The 18,921-nt window shown below is 40.8% G+C and overlaps 1 protein-coding gene across 1 annotated transcript in view; it reads left to right on the top strand.

Moving 5' to 3' along the window:
* USP42 (ubiquitin specific peptidase 42) overlaps positions 1 to 18,921 on the top strand; it is a 52,860-nt gene that overhangs the window by 13,066 nt on the left and 20,873 nt on the right. The window contains exons 3-4 of the mRNA XM_036240117.1: positions 417 to 617; positions 18,409 to 18,519. Of these exons, the coding sequence (XP_036096010.1) occupies positions 417 to 617; positions 18,409 to 18,519 (312 nt within the window). The remainder of the gene's footprint in view (positions 1 to 416; positions 618 to 18,408; positions 18,520 to 18,921) is intronic.

Below are 18,921 nucleotides of genomic sequence, written 5' to 3'. Positions count from 1 at the left end.
CCTCTCCCATCTACCCATCATTTTAAAGCAAATACAAGACTTCATATTTCACCTGTAAATATTTTAGTGTGTAGATCTGAATCTTTCTAAAAATTAAAACAATTTTATATTAAAAATTTAGTCAGTGTTAAAATGTCAACACCCAGACAAGGTCTGTACTTTGCATTTGGTGGATGTCTTTTAAGTTTCTTTTCATTTGTAACCTCAGCCCCCCATTGTCCTCTCAATTTATTGAAGAAACTAAATCACTTAGAGTTTCCCACATTCTAGAGTTCTGTCTTTCTCCCCTGTGTTTCTGGTTAGCTGGTAATAAGATTTAAAATCCTGATCAGATTCAGGTTTGATGTGTTGCTATTTATTTAGTTTCAAAAACGTGCAAAGCTTTGTTTTTAAATATTGGTTCTTTATTTTTCTAGCCCTAGGTGATGGCATTGCTCCTCCACAAAAAGTTCTTTTTCCATCTGAGAAGATTTGTCTTAAGTGGCAACAAACTCATAGAGTTGGGGCTGGGCTCCAGAATTTGGGCAATACCTGTTTTGCCAATGCAGCATTGCAGTGCTTAACGTACACGCCACCTCTCGCCAATTACATGCTATCACACGAACACTCCAAGACATGTAAGTGTTTTGTGTTATGTTACGTGTGTATTGTTGTGGTATACTAACCTACTTCCATTTCTTCTCTGAAATGAAGGGAGGATGTAAGCCAAGAATTCTGTGACCACTAAGCAGCAGGTTCATTCTTTTAGAAACCATGTGGGAAGCCTCTTTTAAGATTTGTATTCAGGTTGTATAAGAAGCATTTTTGCACCTAATTTGACCCATGAAGTTATTTAAAAACAAACATATTTTATCAGCATTTGGCATTTCTGAACCCTCTGCTGGCTTTCTGTACTTGCTAAAAAATATGACATAAATGTCTGTCACCAATAGCTTGGGACAAGCAGTATTAAAAATCCTGCCTCTTCTGTGTTGTAAGGCTTGATTCATCTACAGGCTTATAAGTGGAGAGGAACCTCTCGTCACTGCCCCCAGCCTCCTGGAAATTCATAAAGGACTTTCCCTTCAGCATGTGAGAGCTCAGTTTTTAACCTAAAGGGCAGGAAATCAGTTCAAACATATTATGGTCCTTAATTAGGTGAAAGCCAACTCTGTGGTTGACTAGCAGAATTCAAAATTTAGAACATTCCTGTTTTTTGAGGTTTTGACCTTCTATACAAACTGTAAATATCCTTCAACCTTTGTAAGTGAAATCTCCCTGTTCTTTGATCTACCTTGAGCCTCATATTTGCATGTGTGTGTTCAGGTGGCTATTCATTATCAGGGTGAAAAAAAGCCCCTTGGTTTCTTTTTGAATAATTTTTAATGGAGAATTTAAACTGGTTCTTTTAAAACTGCACCCCCACTCCCCACCCTGCAAAGAGCAAAATAATGCTTGTAAAGAATTTGGAAAGTACAGAAAATTTAAAGAAACCAAAGGAAAATCACCTTATGTTTCACTGCTTAGAGTTGTTTGTTATGCCAAAAGGTTTTAAGTTACAGAATGAACGTTCTATTTGCCTGAATTTTCTCCCTTTCTAAGTCCATAATTCATTCCCCACAGACAGCTTTCCTATCACTTTTGTGCTTAATGAAAGTAGGGTGTGGATGAATACTCAGCCCTGGCACCTGGACAGCAGGAGAGAGGACCAAGACAACAATTCAGAAGCTCCCTGTGTCCAAAATTAGGTGTCTGTCTTTTTATGCTGTTGGTAGTTTTCTCTCTTCTATTTCCCAGCTTTATTGAGGTATAACTGATATAAAATAAAGTGCACATAATTAAAATACCAGTTTGGTGCATTTTGACATTTATATACACCCATGAAACTGTCACCACAATTAAGATGATGAACCTATTCATCACCCCCTGAAGTTTCCCAATGCTCCTTTGAAGTTACTCCCTTCTACCCTTTTCTGCCCCTCATTCCCTCCACCTCTGGCTGTCTACTAGAGATTAGGTTGTATCTTTTAGAATGTCATATAAGTGGGATTATACACGGTATATATTCTCATATTGCCTGGTTTCTTTCAGCACAATTATTTCTACATTATTTCATGTTGTTGCATGTATCAGTAGTTAATTTTTATTGCTGAGTAGTTTTCCATTGTATGGGTGTACCACCATTTGTTTCTCCATTCACCTGTTGATGGACATTTAGGTTGTTCCCCATTTTGGGACATCACAAATTAAGCTGATATCTTAAAGTGGAATGGCTTTGTCCTATGGTATGCCTGTGCTTAACTTTAAGGTACTTCCAAACTGTTTTCCAAAGGGATTGTGATATTTTACATTCCCACCATCAGTGAATGAAAATTTTATTTGCTCTGTTTCTTGCCTAATATTTGGGGTGATCAGTTTCAATTTTTGCCATTCTAATAGGTGTATTGTATAGTAATACCTTACTGTTGCTTTAATTTGCACTTCTCTAATAAGTAATGTTGAACATCTTTCTGTATAGTTTTTTGCCACCCATATATTTGCTTTGCTAAAGCACCTGTTCATATCTTTTTTTAAAATTTTTTTTATTTAGCCCTGGCCGGTTTGGCTCAGTGGTTAGAGTGCCCGCCTGCGGTCCGGAGAGACCTGGGTTCGGTTCCCGCTAAGGGCATGTACCTTGGTTGCAGTTTGTCCCCGGCCCTGGTTGGTCGTGCGGGTGGCAGCCACTCGATGTGTCCCTTTCACATCGATGTTTCCCTCTCTCTCTCTCCCTCCTACTCTGTTTGTACAAAAAATGGAAAAATGTCCTCGGGTGAGGATAAAAAAAAAAAAGAAGAAAAAAAATAAATAAATTTTTTTATTTAATTTTTTTTTGTTTCACTTATTTTTTTTTATCTTTATTGTTGAATGTATTACAGATGTTCCTCATTTTCCCCCCATTGACCCCCTCCTCCCCACTCCCGCCACCCCTCTCCTGCCCTTTTTCACACTGTTGTCTGTGTCCATTGGTTATGCATATAGGTTCTTTGGTTTATTTCTTTCTACCCCCCAACCCCCTTCTCTTTGAGGTTTGTCAGTCTAGCAACCAATTTGTTCTTCTTAATCCCTTCACCTTTTTCACCTCTTCCCCCAACTCCCCTCCCATCTGACAACCAACAAAATGTTCTCTGTATCTATGAGAATGTTTCTGTTCTGCCTGTTCATTTTGTTTGTAGATTCCATTGTCAATAGCTATGTATTCATTGCCATTTTGTTTGTTCATATATTTTACCTTTTTCTTCAAAAAGACCCTTCAATATTTCATATAATAATGGTTTGGTGGTGATGAACTCCTTTAACTTTTTCTTGTCTGGGAAACTCTTTATATGGCCATCGATACTAAATGGCAGCTTTGCAGGATAGAGTGATCTTGGTTGTAGGTTCTTGCTTTTTATCACTCTGAATATTTCTTGCCACTCCCTTCTGGCCTGCAAAGTTTCTTTTGAGAAATCAGCTGACAGTCTTATGGGAACGCCCTTGTAGGTAACTAACTGCTTTTCTCTTGCTGCTTTTAAGATTATCTCTTTGTCTTGAACCTTTTGCATTTTGATGATGATGTGTCTTGGTGTGGGCCTCCTGGGGTTCATCTTGTTTGGGACTCTCTGTGCTTCCCGGACTTGTATGTCTGTTTCCTTCACCAAGTTAGGGAAGTTTTCTGCCATTATTATTTCAAATAGGTTTTCGATTTCTTGTTCTCTCTCTTCTCCTTTTGGCACCCCCAAGATGCAAATGTTGGCATGCTTGAAGTTGTCCCAGAGGCTCCTTACACTATCCTCATTTTTTTGGATTTTTTTCTTTTTGCTGTTCTGATTGGGTGTTTTTTGCTTCCTTATATTCCAAATTGATGGTTTGCTTCTTGGATTTACCTACTCTACTATTGAACCTGTGTAAATTATTCTTTATTTCAATTAGTGCCTCCTTCATTTCTGACTGGTCCTTTTTTATGCTCTTGAGGCCCTCACTAAGTTCGCTGAGGTTCTCACTAAGTTCATTGAGTATCCTTATAAGCAATATTTTGAACTCAGCATCTGTTAGGTTGCTTATCTCCATTTTGCTTAGTTCTTTTCCTGGAGTTTTGTTCTATTCTTTCATTTGGGACCTGTTTCTTTGTCTCCTCATGTTGGCTGCCTCCCTGTGTTTGATTCTGTGTATTACTTAAGAGAGGTATGGGGCTAGCTGAGACCAGATGCTGCTTGTTTGAAAGAATTTAGGAAAACCTGAAGCAGGATCCAAGACAGGCTAATCCTATGGTTAAGCAACTGGCAACAGCTTGGGTGGGCCTGAAAGTTGGGTGGGGCCGGGCCTCAGGGAGTCACCAGGGCGGGGCCACCAGTGTGAGCCAGGTTGCTGGAGTCCCAGATATGGCGGCTGTCTGCCGCCCCCGGGAAGGGCTCACCAAAGGAACAAAGGCCTCTGAAAGCACATCTGTCCCGGAGAAAGCCCCCTCTCCCGCCCTCCCTCCAATGCCAACAGCTCAGTTCTTCCCTGTATGGGTCTGGCGCCCCTCGAGCTGCCTCCCCTCTGAGCTCAGAGGGAGCGAGTCCGATAAGTCCGTGCGCGGGCCCTTTAAGGAGCTGCCTGGGGCTCCAGCCACCTCAGCCTCCCTGAGCCTCAGTTCCTGCTGGTTTTTCCAGCCAGAAGTGATGGGGATTCTCTTCCTGGCACTGGAACCCTGAGTGGGGCACCTGGTGTGGGACGGGGACCCCCCCCAGTCCTCAGGAAGGACCTTCCTAGCCGAGGTGTCCTCCTGATTTTTATCCGCCACACGTGGGTGTGGGAGCAGCCCGTCCCCTCCGCCCCTCCTACCAGTCTCCATGTGGCTGCTGCTTTAATTCCATAGTTGTAGGACTGCCGTTCAGCACGATTTCAGGCGGTTTTGAATGATGGTTGTTCTGTACTTTAGTTGTAACTTTGATGTGGTTGCGGGAGGACAGATACCGGGGTTACCTACCTATGCCGCCATCCTGACCGGAAGCACACCTGTTCATATCTTTTGCCCATTTTAAAAGTGGGTCATTTTCTAATTGTTGAGTTTTGAGGGTTCTTTATATTATCTGGATAGAAGTCTATTATCAGATACGTAATTTGAAAAGGTTATCTGCCAGTCTGAAGAAAGTATTCTCTTCACACTGCCTTTCAAAGCGCATGTTTTAGTTTTGAAGAATTCCAGTTGTGCTTTAGGTGGTGTATTAAGAAATCTGCCTAACTAGCTTTTATATTTAGGTCACAGTTATCCATTTTGAGTTAATCTTTGTTTATGGTGTGAAAAATGGATTGAAGTTTATATTTTTTCAATATGGATGTGCAATTGTTCCAGCACTGTTTGTTCAAAATATAGTCCCTTCTCTACTAAATTGTCTTTTCACTTCTGTCAAAAATCACTTGGCCTGGCCGGTGTGGCTCAGTGGTTGAGCATTGACCCATGCACCAAGAGGTCGCCAGTTTGATTCCCAGTCAGGGCACATGCCCAGGTTGTGGCCTGATCCCCATTGGGGGGCATGCAGGATATGACCAGTCAAAAACATCTCATTGATGTTTCTGTCTCTCTCCCTCTCCCTTTTTCTCTCTCTAAAATCAGTAAAGAAAAAACATATTAAAAATCACTTGACCATATACTTAGGGCTCTTATTTGGACTCTCTGTTCTGTTACATTGATCTAGTGTTTATCTTGGCACCATAACACAGTGCCATGATTACTATATAAGTTGTGAAGTCGGGCAAGTCTTCCAATTTTGTTCTTTTTCAAAGTTGTTTTGGCCATCCTTGGTTATTCACATTTCCAAATGAATTTTGGACTTAATTTGTCAATTTCTACAGAAAAGCTTTCTGTAATTTTGATTGGGGTTGTGTTGAATATACAAATCAATTTGGGATAAATTGACATCTAAACAATATTGTCTTCTGACCCACAAGCAAGGCATGCCTCTCCATTTAGTTAGTTGATCTTTAATTTCTTTTAGCAATGTTGTTTAGAGTTCAGTGTACACATATAATGTGCACATTTTAATAAGATTTATCCCTAAGTATTTTATTTTTTGGAAGCTATTATAAATGATAATATTTTTTGAATTTCAGTTTCTGATTATTTAGTGTTAGAATATAGAAATGCAATCAATTTGGAGGTATTGATCTTTTATATCCTTCAACGTTGCTAAACTCGCTTATTAATTCCAATAGTGTTTTTTTTAAAATATGTTTTCATTGATTTTTAGAGAGAGGGGAAAGGAGAGACCCTGACCAGGGATCAAGCCTGAATCCTGAGCATGTACCCTGACCGGGAATCATACTGATGACCCTTTGGTGCACGGGCCCAGTAGTGTTTTTTAAAAGGATTCCTTAAGATTTTTTTCTTTTTTCTTTTTTTTAGTCCTCATTTGAAGATATTTTTCTGTTCATCTTCAGATAGCGTGGGAGGAAGGGAAGGAGAGAGAGAGAGCGACACATCAACTGGCTGCCTCCCACAGAACCCCGACCAGGGCTGGGGACGAACTGCAAACGAGGTATGTGCCCTTTGCCGGATTCGAACCTGTGACTCTTTGTTCTGGGGACGGATACTCTCCCAGTGACCCAAACCGGCCAAGGCGCATTCTTTAAGATTTTGTATAGAGACAGTCATGTGGTCTGTGAATAAGGAAAATTGTACTTCTTCATTTCTATTCTGCATGCTCTTCATTTCTTCTTCTTGCTGTAGTGCACTACCCAGGACCTCCATTTCAGTGTTAAATGGATGTGGTAAGAATAAACATCCATGTCTCTTTCTTGACCTTCAGGGAAAAGCATTTAGTCTTTCACCTCTATTTATTTATTTTCTTTATAGATTTTAGAGAGAGAGGAAGGGGGAGGGAGAGAGAGAAAGAGACATGGATGAGAGAGAACATCGACGGGCTGCTTCCTGCGTGTTCCCCACTGGGGATTGGGCCCACAACCTGGACATGTGCCCTGAGAATTAAACGAGTGACCTCTTGGTGTATGGGTCAACGCCCAACCATTGAGCTACACCAGCAGGGCTAGTCTTTCACCTTTAAGTATGATATTAGCTGATTATTTTTTAAAATATATTTATTGATAGAGAGAAACATCCATGTGAAAGTACAACATCTGTTGGCTGCCTTCTGCATGCCTCCTACTGGGGATGGAGCCTGAAACCCAGGCATGTGCCCTGACCAGGAATCGAACCAGTGACTTTAAGGTGCACAGAACGACACTCAATCACTGAACCACACAGGCCAGGGCAGCTGGTTTTGTGTTTTTTTTTTTATAGATACCCTTTACCACGTTGAGTGTTTTTGTTTTTTTTTTTTTGGTGGCATGTGCCCCTAGTGGGAACCGAAGCTGGGACTCTCTGGTCCGCAGGCTGTTGCTCAACCGCTGAGCCAAGCTGGCCAGGGCTTGAGTGTTTGTTTGAATGTTAAATCAGACTTGTATTCCTGAGATGAACTTTACATGGTCATAATGTGTTACCTTTTCCATTGTCATTGGATTTGCTAAAAAAAATTTTTTTTCTAATTTTTCTTTCTTTATTGATTTTAGAGAGGACGGGAGAGGGAGAGAGAGATAGAAATATTGATGAGGAGAACATCGATAAGCTCCCTCCTGCATGTGCCCTGACTGGGAATCGAACCAGTGACCTCTTGATGCATGGGTTGATGCTCAACTGCTGAGCCACACCGGCCAGGCTGGATTTGCTAAACATTTAAAAATTTTGTGTTAACCAGGGATATTAGTCTATAGTTTCTTTACCTATAGTACCTTTGTCTGGTTTTGGCATCAGGGTAATGGTGGCATCATGGATGCATTTTATTCTCCTCTGTTTCCTATAGAATTGGTATTATTTCTTCCTTAAATGTTTGGTAAATTTCATCATTGAAGCCATCTGGGCCTTGGAATTTTCTCCTGGGTAGGTTTTTAACTACATATTTAATTTATTTAATATATACATGCTTTTTCAGGTTATCCATTGTTTCATCAGGGACCTTTGGTAGTTTGTGTCCTTAAAGGAATTTGTCTTAGTTATTGAATGTATTGGCATAAAAATGTTCATAATGTTGTATTATTTTTTTAATTCACGTAGGATCTTTAGTGATTTTCTTCTTTCTTTTTTCTTTTTGCTTCCTTCCTACCTTCCTTCCTTCCTTTCCTTACTTACTTATTTATGTTAATTTGTGTCTCCTTTTTTTCTCTGATCTATCTAACTAGAGGTCTATTCATCTTAATTGATCTTCTCAAAGAACTGGCTCTTGTTGATATTTTGTTGATATTGTTGATGTTTGTTACTATTTTTATTATTCCCCATTCTCCTGCTTACTTTGGATTTAATGTGTTCTGTTCCAGTTTTTTAAGGTGGAAGCTTAGGTCATTTGACTTGAGATTTTTCAGTCTTTTTAATGTAAGTGTTTAATGCTATAAATTTTCCTTTAAGTGCTGTCTTACTTGCATTCCAAACATTTTGATATGTCATGCATTAATTTTTTAAAAAGAATTTCTTTATTCTTTCTCTCTCTCTCTCTCTTTGGTTAATCCTCACCCGAGGATATCTTTCCATTGATTTTTAGATAGAGTGGAAGGGAGTGAAGGAGGGAGGGAAAGTGAAAGGGAGAGAGAGAGAAACATTGATGTGAAAGAGACACATCGATTGTTTGCCTCCTGCATGACCCCAGCTGGGGCCAGGGATTTGACCTGCAACCCAGGTATGTGCCCTTGACTGAGAATCCAACCTGAGACCCTTCGGTCTGTGGGCTGACGCTCTAACCACTGAGAAAACCTGGCCAGGATTCATGCATTAATTTTTATTCAGTTCAGAATACTTTCTAATTGCCCTTGTGATTATTTAGAGGTGTGTTGTTTAGTTGCAAAATGTTTGGAGATTTCCCAGAAGTTGTCCTGTTATTGATTTCTAGTTTAATTCCATTGTAGTCAAGAAATATGTATATATTTATACTTCTATATATATATATTTTTTAATTAATTTATTTTTTTGTTACAGATGTAACCCCATTGGCACCCCCTTCCCCGTCCCCGGCTTTGTTGTCCATGTCTATTGGTTATGTATACATGCATATAAGTTCTGTGGTTTATCTCTTCCCACCCCCCACCCCCCTCTTCTGAGGGATGTCAGTCTGTGCCCTACTTCCATGTATCTGGGTCTGCCGTATTCCTCAGACTGTTATGTTCATTATATTCCGTATGTAAGTGAGATCATGTGGTATTTGTCTTTTTCTGCTTGGCTTATTTCACTTAGGATAATACTTTCTAGGTCCCTCCATGTCGTCTCAAAGGATAAGAGATCTTTCTTTCTTACAGCTGCATAGTTATATCTTTTTTTAAAATTTTTTATTTATTAATTTGCTTTTGTTACAGCTATTTCTCATTTTTCTCCCATTGACACCCTCCCCCCCCCCCAATCCCCAGCTTTTTTTTTTTCTTTTTGGTACGTGCCCCTAGTGGAAACCGAACCTGGGACTCTCTGGTCCACAGGCCGACGCTCCAACCAATGAGCCAAACCGGCCAGGGCTCCCCAGCTTTGTTGTCTGTGTTCATTGGTCATGCGTACATGCATGTAAGTTCTGTGGTTCATCTCTTCCCCCAAAACCATCCCCCTTCCTCTGAGGCTTTTCAGCCTGTATCCCACCTCCATGTCTCTGGGTTAATTTTGTTCAGCAGTTAGTTTAGTTCATTATATTCCACAAATAAGTGAGATCATGTGATATTCGTCTTTCTCTGCTTGGCTTGTTTCACTTAGCATAATACTCTCTAGGTCCTTCCATGCCATCTCAAAGGATAAGAGATCTTTCTTCCTTACAGCTGCATAGTATTCCACTGTGTACATGTACCACAGCTTTTTTATCCATTCGTCTACTGATGGACATTTGGGCTGTTTCCAGATCTTAGCTATTGTAAATAGTGCTGCTACAAACATGGGGGTACATGTATTCTTTCTGATTGGTGTTCTAGGCTTCTTAGGGTATATTCCTAGAAGTGGGATCACTGGGTCAAATGGCAATTCAGTTTTTAATTTTTTGAGGTAACACCATATTGTTTTCCATAGTGGCTGCACCAGTCTGCATTCCCACCAGCAGTGTACTAGAGTCCCCTTTTCTCCACATCCTCGCCAACACTTATTGTTTGATGATTTGTTGATGGCAGCCATTCTGACAGGTGTGAGGTGATACCTCATTGTTGTTTATTATGACCTCTTGATGAACTGACTTGTTTGTAATTTATGAAATGACCCTCTTTATCCCAAATAATATGCTTTGCTCTGAAATCTACTTTGAGATAGAGCTTATGATTAATGTTAGTACCATGGTATATCTTTATCTGTCTTTTTAGCTTTAACCTATTTGTGTCTATATTTAAAGTGTTTTTCTTATAAATAGCTAATAGCTTATAGGTTGGTCTGGTTTTATAATCTAGGTTTAGAGTGTCTGCCTTTTATTTTGGGATGCCATTTTTATTTAATGAGATTATTGATACAGTTGAGTTTCAGTTTACCATCTTGTCATTTATTTTCTACCTGTCCCATTTATTTTTAATCTCTTTTACATGTAGTTTCCAAATATTTTCTCCCCATCTGAAACTTGTCTTTTCATTCTCTTTAACAGGTTTTTCACAATATAGAAGTTCTTAATTTTAGTAAAGTCCAATTTATTCTTTTATTTTTTATCCTTACCCGAGGACATTTTTCCATTTTTTTGTTCAGATAGAGTGGGGAGGGAGAGAGAGAGAAAGAAACATCGACATGAAAGGGACACATTGAGCCACCCGCACGACCCAACCTGGGCCGAGGACAAACTGCAACTGAGGTACGTGCCCTTAACGGGAACTGAACCCAGGTCTCTCTGGACCGCAGGCCGACACTCTACTGCTGAGCCAAGCTGACCAGGGCAAGTCCAATTTATTTTTTATGGATTGTGCTTTTGGTATCAAGTTGGAGATCTCTTTGCCTAGCTCTGAAGATTTTCTCCTGTTTCTTGTTTTTTTTTTTCCCCCTCTATAGTTTTACATTTTACATTTAGGTCTATAATCCATTTTAAGTTAATTTTTATATAGTGTGAGGTTTAGGTTGAGGTTAGTTTTTTTTGTCTGCGGATGTCCATTTGTTGAAAAGGTTAACCTTCTTCCACTTGAGTTACTCTTGCACCTTTATGAAAAATCACCGGGCATATTCGTGTGGGTCTATTTCTGGGTTCCCTATTCTGCTCTGTTGAAGTATGTATCCATCCCTCCACACAGTCTTTTTAACTGTAGCTGTATAATAAGTCTTGATATCAGAGAGAAGGATTCCACCCACTTACTCTTTTTCAAAATTGTTTTAGCTATATTTCCATATAAACTGTATAATAATCTTGTCTATATTTATAAAAAATCTTGTTGGGATTTTTATAGGAATTAGGTTAAACCTGTATCTCAGTTCAGGGAGAATTGACATCTCTACTACATTGACATTTCCAGTCTGTGCAGATGGTATGTCTCTCCATTTATTTAGGTCTTCTTTACTTTTTTTCATCAACATTGTATAGTTTTCATCTTGTTTTGTTAGACGTATACCTTATTTTTTTATTTTTTTGAGGGATTATAAATAGCACTGTATTTTTAATTTTGGTCTCCATGTTTATTGCAGGTATTATAAAGGCATGTTTGATTTTCTATGTTGATCTTAAATCCTGTGACCTTACTGAACTCACTCACTAGTTCTTGACATTTTTTTGTAGTCTTTGGATTTTTTTTTGCATAGCCATGTCAAATACAAATAGGGACATTTTCTCTTATTCCTTATCTGCTTGCATTTTATTTCCTATTTTTGCCTATTTCACTGGCCAGAAATACCATCACTATGTTAAATAAGAGCGCAAACATCCTTGCATTGTTTCTGATGTTGGGGAAAACGCTTTCAGTTTGAAATTAGCTGTAAGTTTTTTTATTTTTATCCTCACTCGAGGACAATTTTTCGTCTTTTGCTCAGAGTGGGAGAGAGAGAGAGAAACATCGACATAAAAAGAACACATCGAGTGGTCGCTACCCGCATGAACCAGCCAGGGCCGGGGACAAACTGCAACCGAGGTACGTGCCCTTAGCGGGAACCGAACCTGGATCTCTCAGGACCACAGGCTGACGCTCTAATCGCTGAGCTAAGCCAGCCAGGGCTTAGCTGTAGGTTTTATGTTACTTTTCATTATTATTCACTTTAGTGTATTTTTTTATTTTCCTTGAAATTTACTCTTTGATGCGTGGATTATTTAGAAATGTGTTGCTTGTTCCAGGTGTTGATAGATTTTCCTGTTATCTCTCTCTCACTGATTTTTAGCATGATTCTGTTGTGTCAGAGGACACACTTTTTATTACTTCAGTTCTCTTAAATTTTTTGAGGTTTGTTTTGTGGCCGAGGAGATAGTCTATCTTGGTATATATTCTGTGAGCACTTGAAATAATGTGTATTCTGCTGTTGGGTGGAGTGTCCTACAAATGTTGATTAGATCCCATTGGCTGATAGTATTGTTGAACTCTTCTATATCCATGCTGATTTTCTAATTATTTAATCAGTTGTTGACAGGAAAGATGTTAAGGTTTCCGGCTCCAATTGTGGATTTTTCTTTTTTTTTTTTCTATCCTCACCCGAGGACAGTTTTCCACTTCCTATTCAGATACAGTGGGAGGGAGAGAGAGGAAGAGAGAAACATCAATGTGAAAGGGACACATCGAGTGGCTGCCTCCCACACGGCCCTCACCCAACTGGGACCGGGGACAAACTGCAACCAAGGTATGTGCCCTTAGCGGGAACCGAACCTGGGTCTCTCTGGACCACAGGCCGATCGATGCTCTAAGCGCTGAGCCAAACCAGCCAGTGCCAATTGTGGATTTCTTGACATCTGTTTTCAATTCTGAGTTTGATTCATGTATTTCTCACATTTAGGATTGCTGTCTTTTTGGTGGATTGGTCCCTTATATAATGTCCCTTTCTTGGGTAGATTTCTTTGCCCTGAAATCTACTTTATCTGCTTTAATATAGCCATTCTTGCTTTCTTTGGATTAATGTTTTCATGGTTTGTCTTCATCCTTTCCTTTTTTTTAAATCCTCAACTGAGGATATTTTTCGATTCATCTTCAGATAACGAGTGAGGGAGAAGAGGGGAAGAGAGAGACAGAGACAGAGACAGAGACAGACATTGATTGGTTGCCTCCCACACAACCCTTATAAGGGCCAGGGACTGAACTGCAACCGAGGTAAGAGGTACGTGCCCTTGACTGCAATCAAACCCTCGACTCATTGGTCAGCAGGCCGATGCTCTAACTGCTGAGCCAAACTGGCCACGGCTCCTTTCCATTTTTAAATCCTCACCCGAGGATATTTTTCTATTTATTTTCTGATAGAGTGAGAGAGAGGGTGGGAGAGAGAGGGAAACATCAATGTGAGAGAGACACACCTACTGGTTGCCTTCCACATAACTGACCAGAGTCGGGGGTGAGCCGCAACCGAGGTATATGCCCTTGACCAGAATCAAACTTGCGACTCATTGGTCCTAGGGCCAATGCTCTAACCGCTTGAGCCAAACTGACCAGGGCCTGAGTCATGTTTTTAAATCTGCTCTCCTAATCTGGGATGCCTCTTTACTACTGTATCACATTTCTTACGATTCTTCTTCAGCGCAGCCCTCTTTCGCCTCTCCTTTTGGGGCTCTGATAACATGTATGTTAACTTGTTTGTTTTTGTTTTTTTGGTTAGTCTTTCAGGTCCCTGAGGCTCTGTTCATTTTTTTCCCCATTCTATTTTCTCTCTGTTGTTCAGATTAGGTAATTTCTTTTTTTCTTTGTTAATCTTTACCCGAGGATATTTTTTTCATTGATTTTTAGATAGAGAGGAGGGGAGGGAGGGAGGGAGAGAGAGAGAAAAAAGAAACATCAATGTGAGAGACACATCAACTGGTTGCCTCCCGTGTGACCCTGACCTGGAGGGCCAGGTTAACAGATTTCTGTTGTTCTAGCTTCATGTTTACTGATTCTTTCCTTTGTCATCTCCATTGTTCTGTTTAGCTCATCTATTGGCTTCTTATTTTATTCTTTTCTTTTTTTTTTTATCCTCACCCAAGGACACTTTCTCATTTGTTCAGATAGAGTGGGAGGGAAAGAGAGGGGGAGAGAGAGAGAAACATCGACATGAAAGGGACACATCGAGTGGCTGCCACCTGCACGACCCAAGCAGGGCCAGAGACAAACTGCAACTGAGGCACATGCCTTTAGCAGGAACCAAACCCAGGTCTCTCTGGACTGTAGGCTGACGCTCTGACCTCTAAGCCAAACCAACCAGGGCTATTGTATTTTTTTATTAATAAAATTTTTATTTGGTTCTTTATAGCTTCTGTTTCTTTGTTGAGTCTTTCTGTATTTTTCATTTGTTTCTAGTATGTTCGTAATTATCTGTTGAGGCATTTTTATGATGGCTGCTTTAAAACCTTTGTTAGAGCTCGGCGGTGTGGCTCAGTGGTTGAGCATTGATCCAGGCACCATGAGGTCACCAGTTTGATTCTTGGTCAGAGCACACGCCCGGGTTGTGGGCCCAATCCTGAGTGGGGGGCATGCAGGAGGCAGCCATTTGATGTTCTCTCTTATCAATGTTTCTCTCTCTCTCTCTCCCTCTCCCTTCCTCTGTCTCTAAAATCAATAAATAAAATAAAATAAAACCTTTGTTAGATGATTCTAATATCTTTGTTTTCTCAGTGTTGGCATCTGTTCGTTGTCTCCTTTTATTCAGTTGAGAAGTTTTTGGTTCTTGGTGTAATGAATGATTTTCGGTTGAAACCTGGTGAATACACACACGTGTATTATAAGGCACTGGATCTTCTTGAATGTCTGTTTTAGCTGGCTTTCTTTGATACTCATCTGGCAGAGGAAGTAATTAGTATTAGAGGTTCCCTGCTCAACCTCCACTGAGAATGAGAGATGGTTGAGAATGGGAATCCCTGCTTCCACATGGTCTCCACTGGCAGTGCAGTGGCTTTTATCACTAGGTGAGAGGAAAACCCTGATTCTGACACTACCCCAGTGGGCCTTGGAGGGCTGTCTCTTTACTACTGGGTGAGGGTGGAAGTCCAGGCTTATTTGATCTTTACTGACACCGTGGGGTGGGAGTGCTGTTATCACCCAGCGTGGATGGAAGTTCGAGCTTCTACTCCACCTTCTCTAACAGTACCCCGGTGGGTGAGTTGGGGTGCTTCCTTACAGCCTGGCAAGTGGAAGTCTGGGATCTTCACTTACTCGTTACTGACGTGGATCTGGGTGGGGGCCACCGGTTTTCTATGGTATTTGTCTAGAGTAGAGTGATTACTGTCTAAAAGTTTTCTGTTTTTCTGGGCTGCCCCTTTCCTGGTCTCCTGTGGCTAGAGAGAGCCAACTTTCTTTGGGACTTTGTTCCTTCTATTTGTTTGGTATTCCCGGGTTTCTGGCCTCCTCAGCATCAAGTCTGGAATATAAGAGGTACAAGGTAAACCTGGGGAACCCACCATTTCATTTCTTGGGTCCTCAGGTTGCTAGCTTGTCTGTTTCTCTCTCTGCCTTTCGCAGCCTCTTATGTTTGTTTTATATACAATGTCTAGGTTATTTTGTTGTACTTAGTGGGAGGAATAGGGAAAAGTACCTCTGCTCCACCTGCCCAGAAGTGTAAGGGCTTGTCTTTGTTTTTGAAAGATATTTTCATGGTGTATAGAATTGTGTGTCGACATTTTTCTTTTAATACTTCAAAGATGTGCCCTGGCTGGTTTGGCTCAGAGGTTAGAGCATAGGCCTGCAGTCCCGAGAGACCTGGGTACGGTTCCCGCTAAGGGCATGTACCTCAGTTGCAGTTTGTCCCTGACCCTGGTTGGGTCATGCGGTTGTCAGCCACTCGATGTGTCCCTTTCACGTTGATGTTTCTCTCTCTCTCTCTCTCTCTCTCTCTCTCTCCCTCTCCCACTCTGTCTGAACAAAAAAATAGAAAAATAGCCCGGCTGGTGTGGCTCAGGGGTTGAGCATCGACCCATGCACCAAGAGGTTGCCGGTTCGATTTCCGGTCAGGGCCCAGGTTGTGGGCCCGTTCCCCAGTGAGGAGCATGCAGGAGGTGGCCAATTGATGTTCTCTCTCACCGATGTTTTTATCTCTCTCTCTCTCTCTCTCTCTGTTCCTCTCTCTCTAAAAATCAATAAAGAAAAGAAAAAAAGGAAAAATGTCCTCGGGTAAGGATAAAAAAAAAAAAATACTTCAAAGATGTTACTCTACTGTCTTCTGGCTTGTGTTGTTTTTGAGAAGTCTTTTTTTTTTTTTTTTTTTATCCTCACCCGAGGACATTTTTCCATTTTTTGTTCAGATAGAGCGGGAAGGAGAGAGAGGAAGAGAGAGAGAGAGAAACATAGACGTGAAGGGACACATCGAGTGGCTGCCACCCGCACGACCAACCAGGGCCGGGGACAAACTGCAACCAAGGTACATGCCCTTAGTGGGAACCGAACCCGGGTCTCTCTGTACCGTAGGTCGATGCTCCAACTGCTGAGCCAAACCGGCCAGGGCGAGAAGTCTTACTTTTGTTCCTATATACATAACGTTTTTATTTCTAACTTTATTTCTTTGTCAGTGATTCCTGCTTCTTTACATGCCTTGTACTCTTAGCTTAGAATTTTACGTTGTTGGGTGCTAGATTATTAAAATTATATTATTCCTGTAAACATTTTTAGCTTAGTTCTGGGACACAGTTATGTTAATTGGAAATAGTTTGGGTCCTTTTGAGAATTTTAAAGTTTTGTTAGGCAGGTTCTGAACAGCCTTTAGTTTAGGAAAGTGTTTCTCAGCCTCAGCACTGTTGGCATTTGGGAGCAGGTACTTCTTTGTTGTGGGACTGTCCTGTGCTTGCTGGATGTTGAGCAGCATTTGTGGCCTCTACCCCTAGATGCCAGTATCACCACATAGTCATGAGCTAAGAATGGTTTTCATGCTTAAACAGTTGTGAAAACAAAACAAAAAAGCAGCAGCAACAGAGACCACTCTATGTGGCCAACAAAGCTAGATATTTACAGAGAAATTTCCAGTCCCCGGTATAGGAGACATCCTTTTTTTTTTTTCCTTATTTTTCTTATCCTCACCTGAGGACATTTTTCCATTTCTTGTTCAGATAGAGTGGGAGGGAGAGAGAGGAAGAGAGAGAGAAACATCGACGCGAAAGGGACACATCGAGTGGCCGCCACCCGCACAACCAACCAGGGCCGGGGACAAACTGCAACCGAGGTATGCGCCCCTAGTGGGTACCGAACCCGGGTCTCTCTAGACTGCAGGCCGATGCTCTAACTGCTGAGCCAAATCGGCCAGGGCACTTCTTCTTTCTTATTTTTTTTTATCCTTACCTGAGGACATTTTTCCATTTTTTGTTCAGATAGAGTAGGAGGAAGAGAAAGAGAGAGAAACATCAGTGCGAAAGGGACACATCAAGTGGCTGCCTCCTGCATGCACGACCCAACCAGGGCCGGGGATAAAGTGCAACCGAGGTACTTGCCCTTAGCGGGAACCGAACCCGGGTCTCTCTGGACCTCGGGCCAATGCTCCAACCTGAGCCAAACCAGCCAGGGCAGGAGACATTCTTTTACTGTTAGAGATAAATGGTAGTGTGAGAAAAAATATACTTATTTTTCCAGTATAGAGAGTAGTTAAGACTGCAGGCTTCGAAATTAGAGTATGACTTATTATGTCTGTCTCTTCACTTTTTGACGTGGGGCAATTTAAAAAAAATTTTTTTTTTTCTTCATTGATTTTAGAGAGAGAGGAAGAAAGAGGGAGAGAGAGATAGAAACATCAATGAGAAAGAACATCAACTGGCCGCCTGATGCATGCCCCCCACTGGGGATCAGGCCCACAGCTTGGGTATGTGCCCTGACCGGGAATCGAACCGGTGACCTGTTGGTGCATGGGTCAACACTCAACCACTGAGCCACACCAGCTGGGCTGATTTTTTTTTTTTTATCCTCACCTAAGGATATGTTTTTATTGATTTTTAGAGAGAGAGAAACATCGATGGGTGAGAGAACCATCAATCGGTCACCTCCCTTATATGCCCTGACCGGGTGTCGAACCTCCAACCTTTTAGTGTACGGGATGACACTCCAACCAACTGAGCCACCCAGCCAGGATATGACATTGGCAGATTTTTAACTCTGAGTTTCAGTTTCCTCTTTTGTAAAACAGAACCAGTATATACTTATCGGTTAGGTTTTGGGAGAATTAAATGAAAATGAACAAAAGTATATCGTTCAATGCATGACACATGGTAGTTGTTACTACTGTTTCATTTCACGAGTGTGCCCCTTGTTTATAATACCCCTTGATGTGTATATAGAGTCATATTGTACTAATTTGGAGGATTATGATCTGTTATCTTTCAGGTCATGCAGAAGGATTTTGTATGATGTGTACAATGCAAGCACACATTACCCAGGCACTCAGTAATCCTGGGGACGTTATTAAACCGATGTTTGTCATTAATGAGATGCGGCGTAAGTATCATCTATAGTTGTTTATATTAGTATTTACTAGCTAATTGGTCTTAACGGCCTAACTGGTAAAAGATGAGCCCCTTGTATATTACAGAAACATATATTTTATCATACATGGAGATACTTTTAGTAAAACATTTACTACATAAACAGATTTTGAAACCTTAAAGCAAAGGACAATATAAAAAGAAGATACTATTCAGTTTAATACAAGCAAATTAAAAAATTTACTAAACTCAGTTTATTAATAAAAATCATTGGTAATTTTACAATGTTTTTTTCCCCTAGATACTTGGATTTTTATGCTGAGTAATACTAACTCTAATATTGTCCTACAGGTTTCTTTAAATTGTTTTGAATCAGTTTTAATTCAGATAATGAATAATTGACAGCAATTGCCAA

This window comes from Molossus molossus, unplaced genomic scaffold (genome assembly GCF_014108415.1).
Source record: "Molossus molossus isolate mMolMol1 unplaced genomic scaffold, mMolMol1.p scaffold_m16_p_4, whole genome shotgun sequence".
Taxonomy (NCBI): Eukaryota; Metazoa; Chordata; class Mammalia; order Chiroptera; family Molossidae; genus Molossus; species Molossus molossus.
Note: the sequence above shows the minus strand (reverse complement) of the source record. Positions and strands in the feature narration are given on the sequence as shown.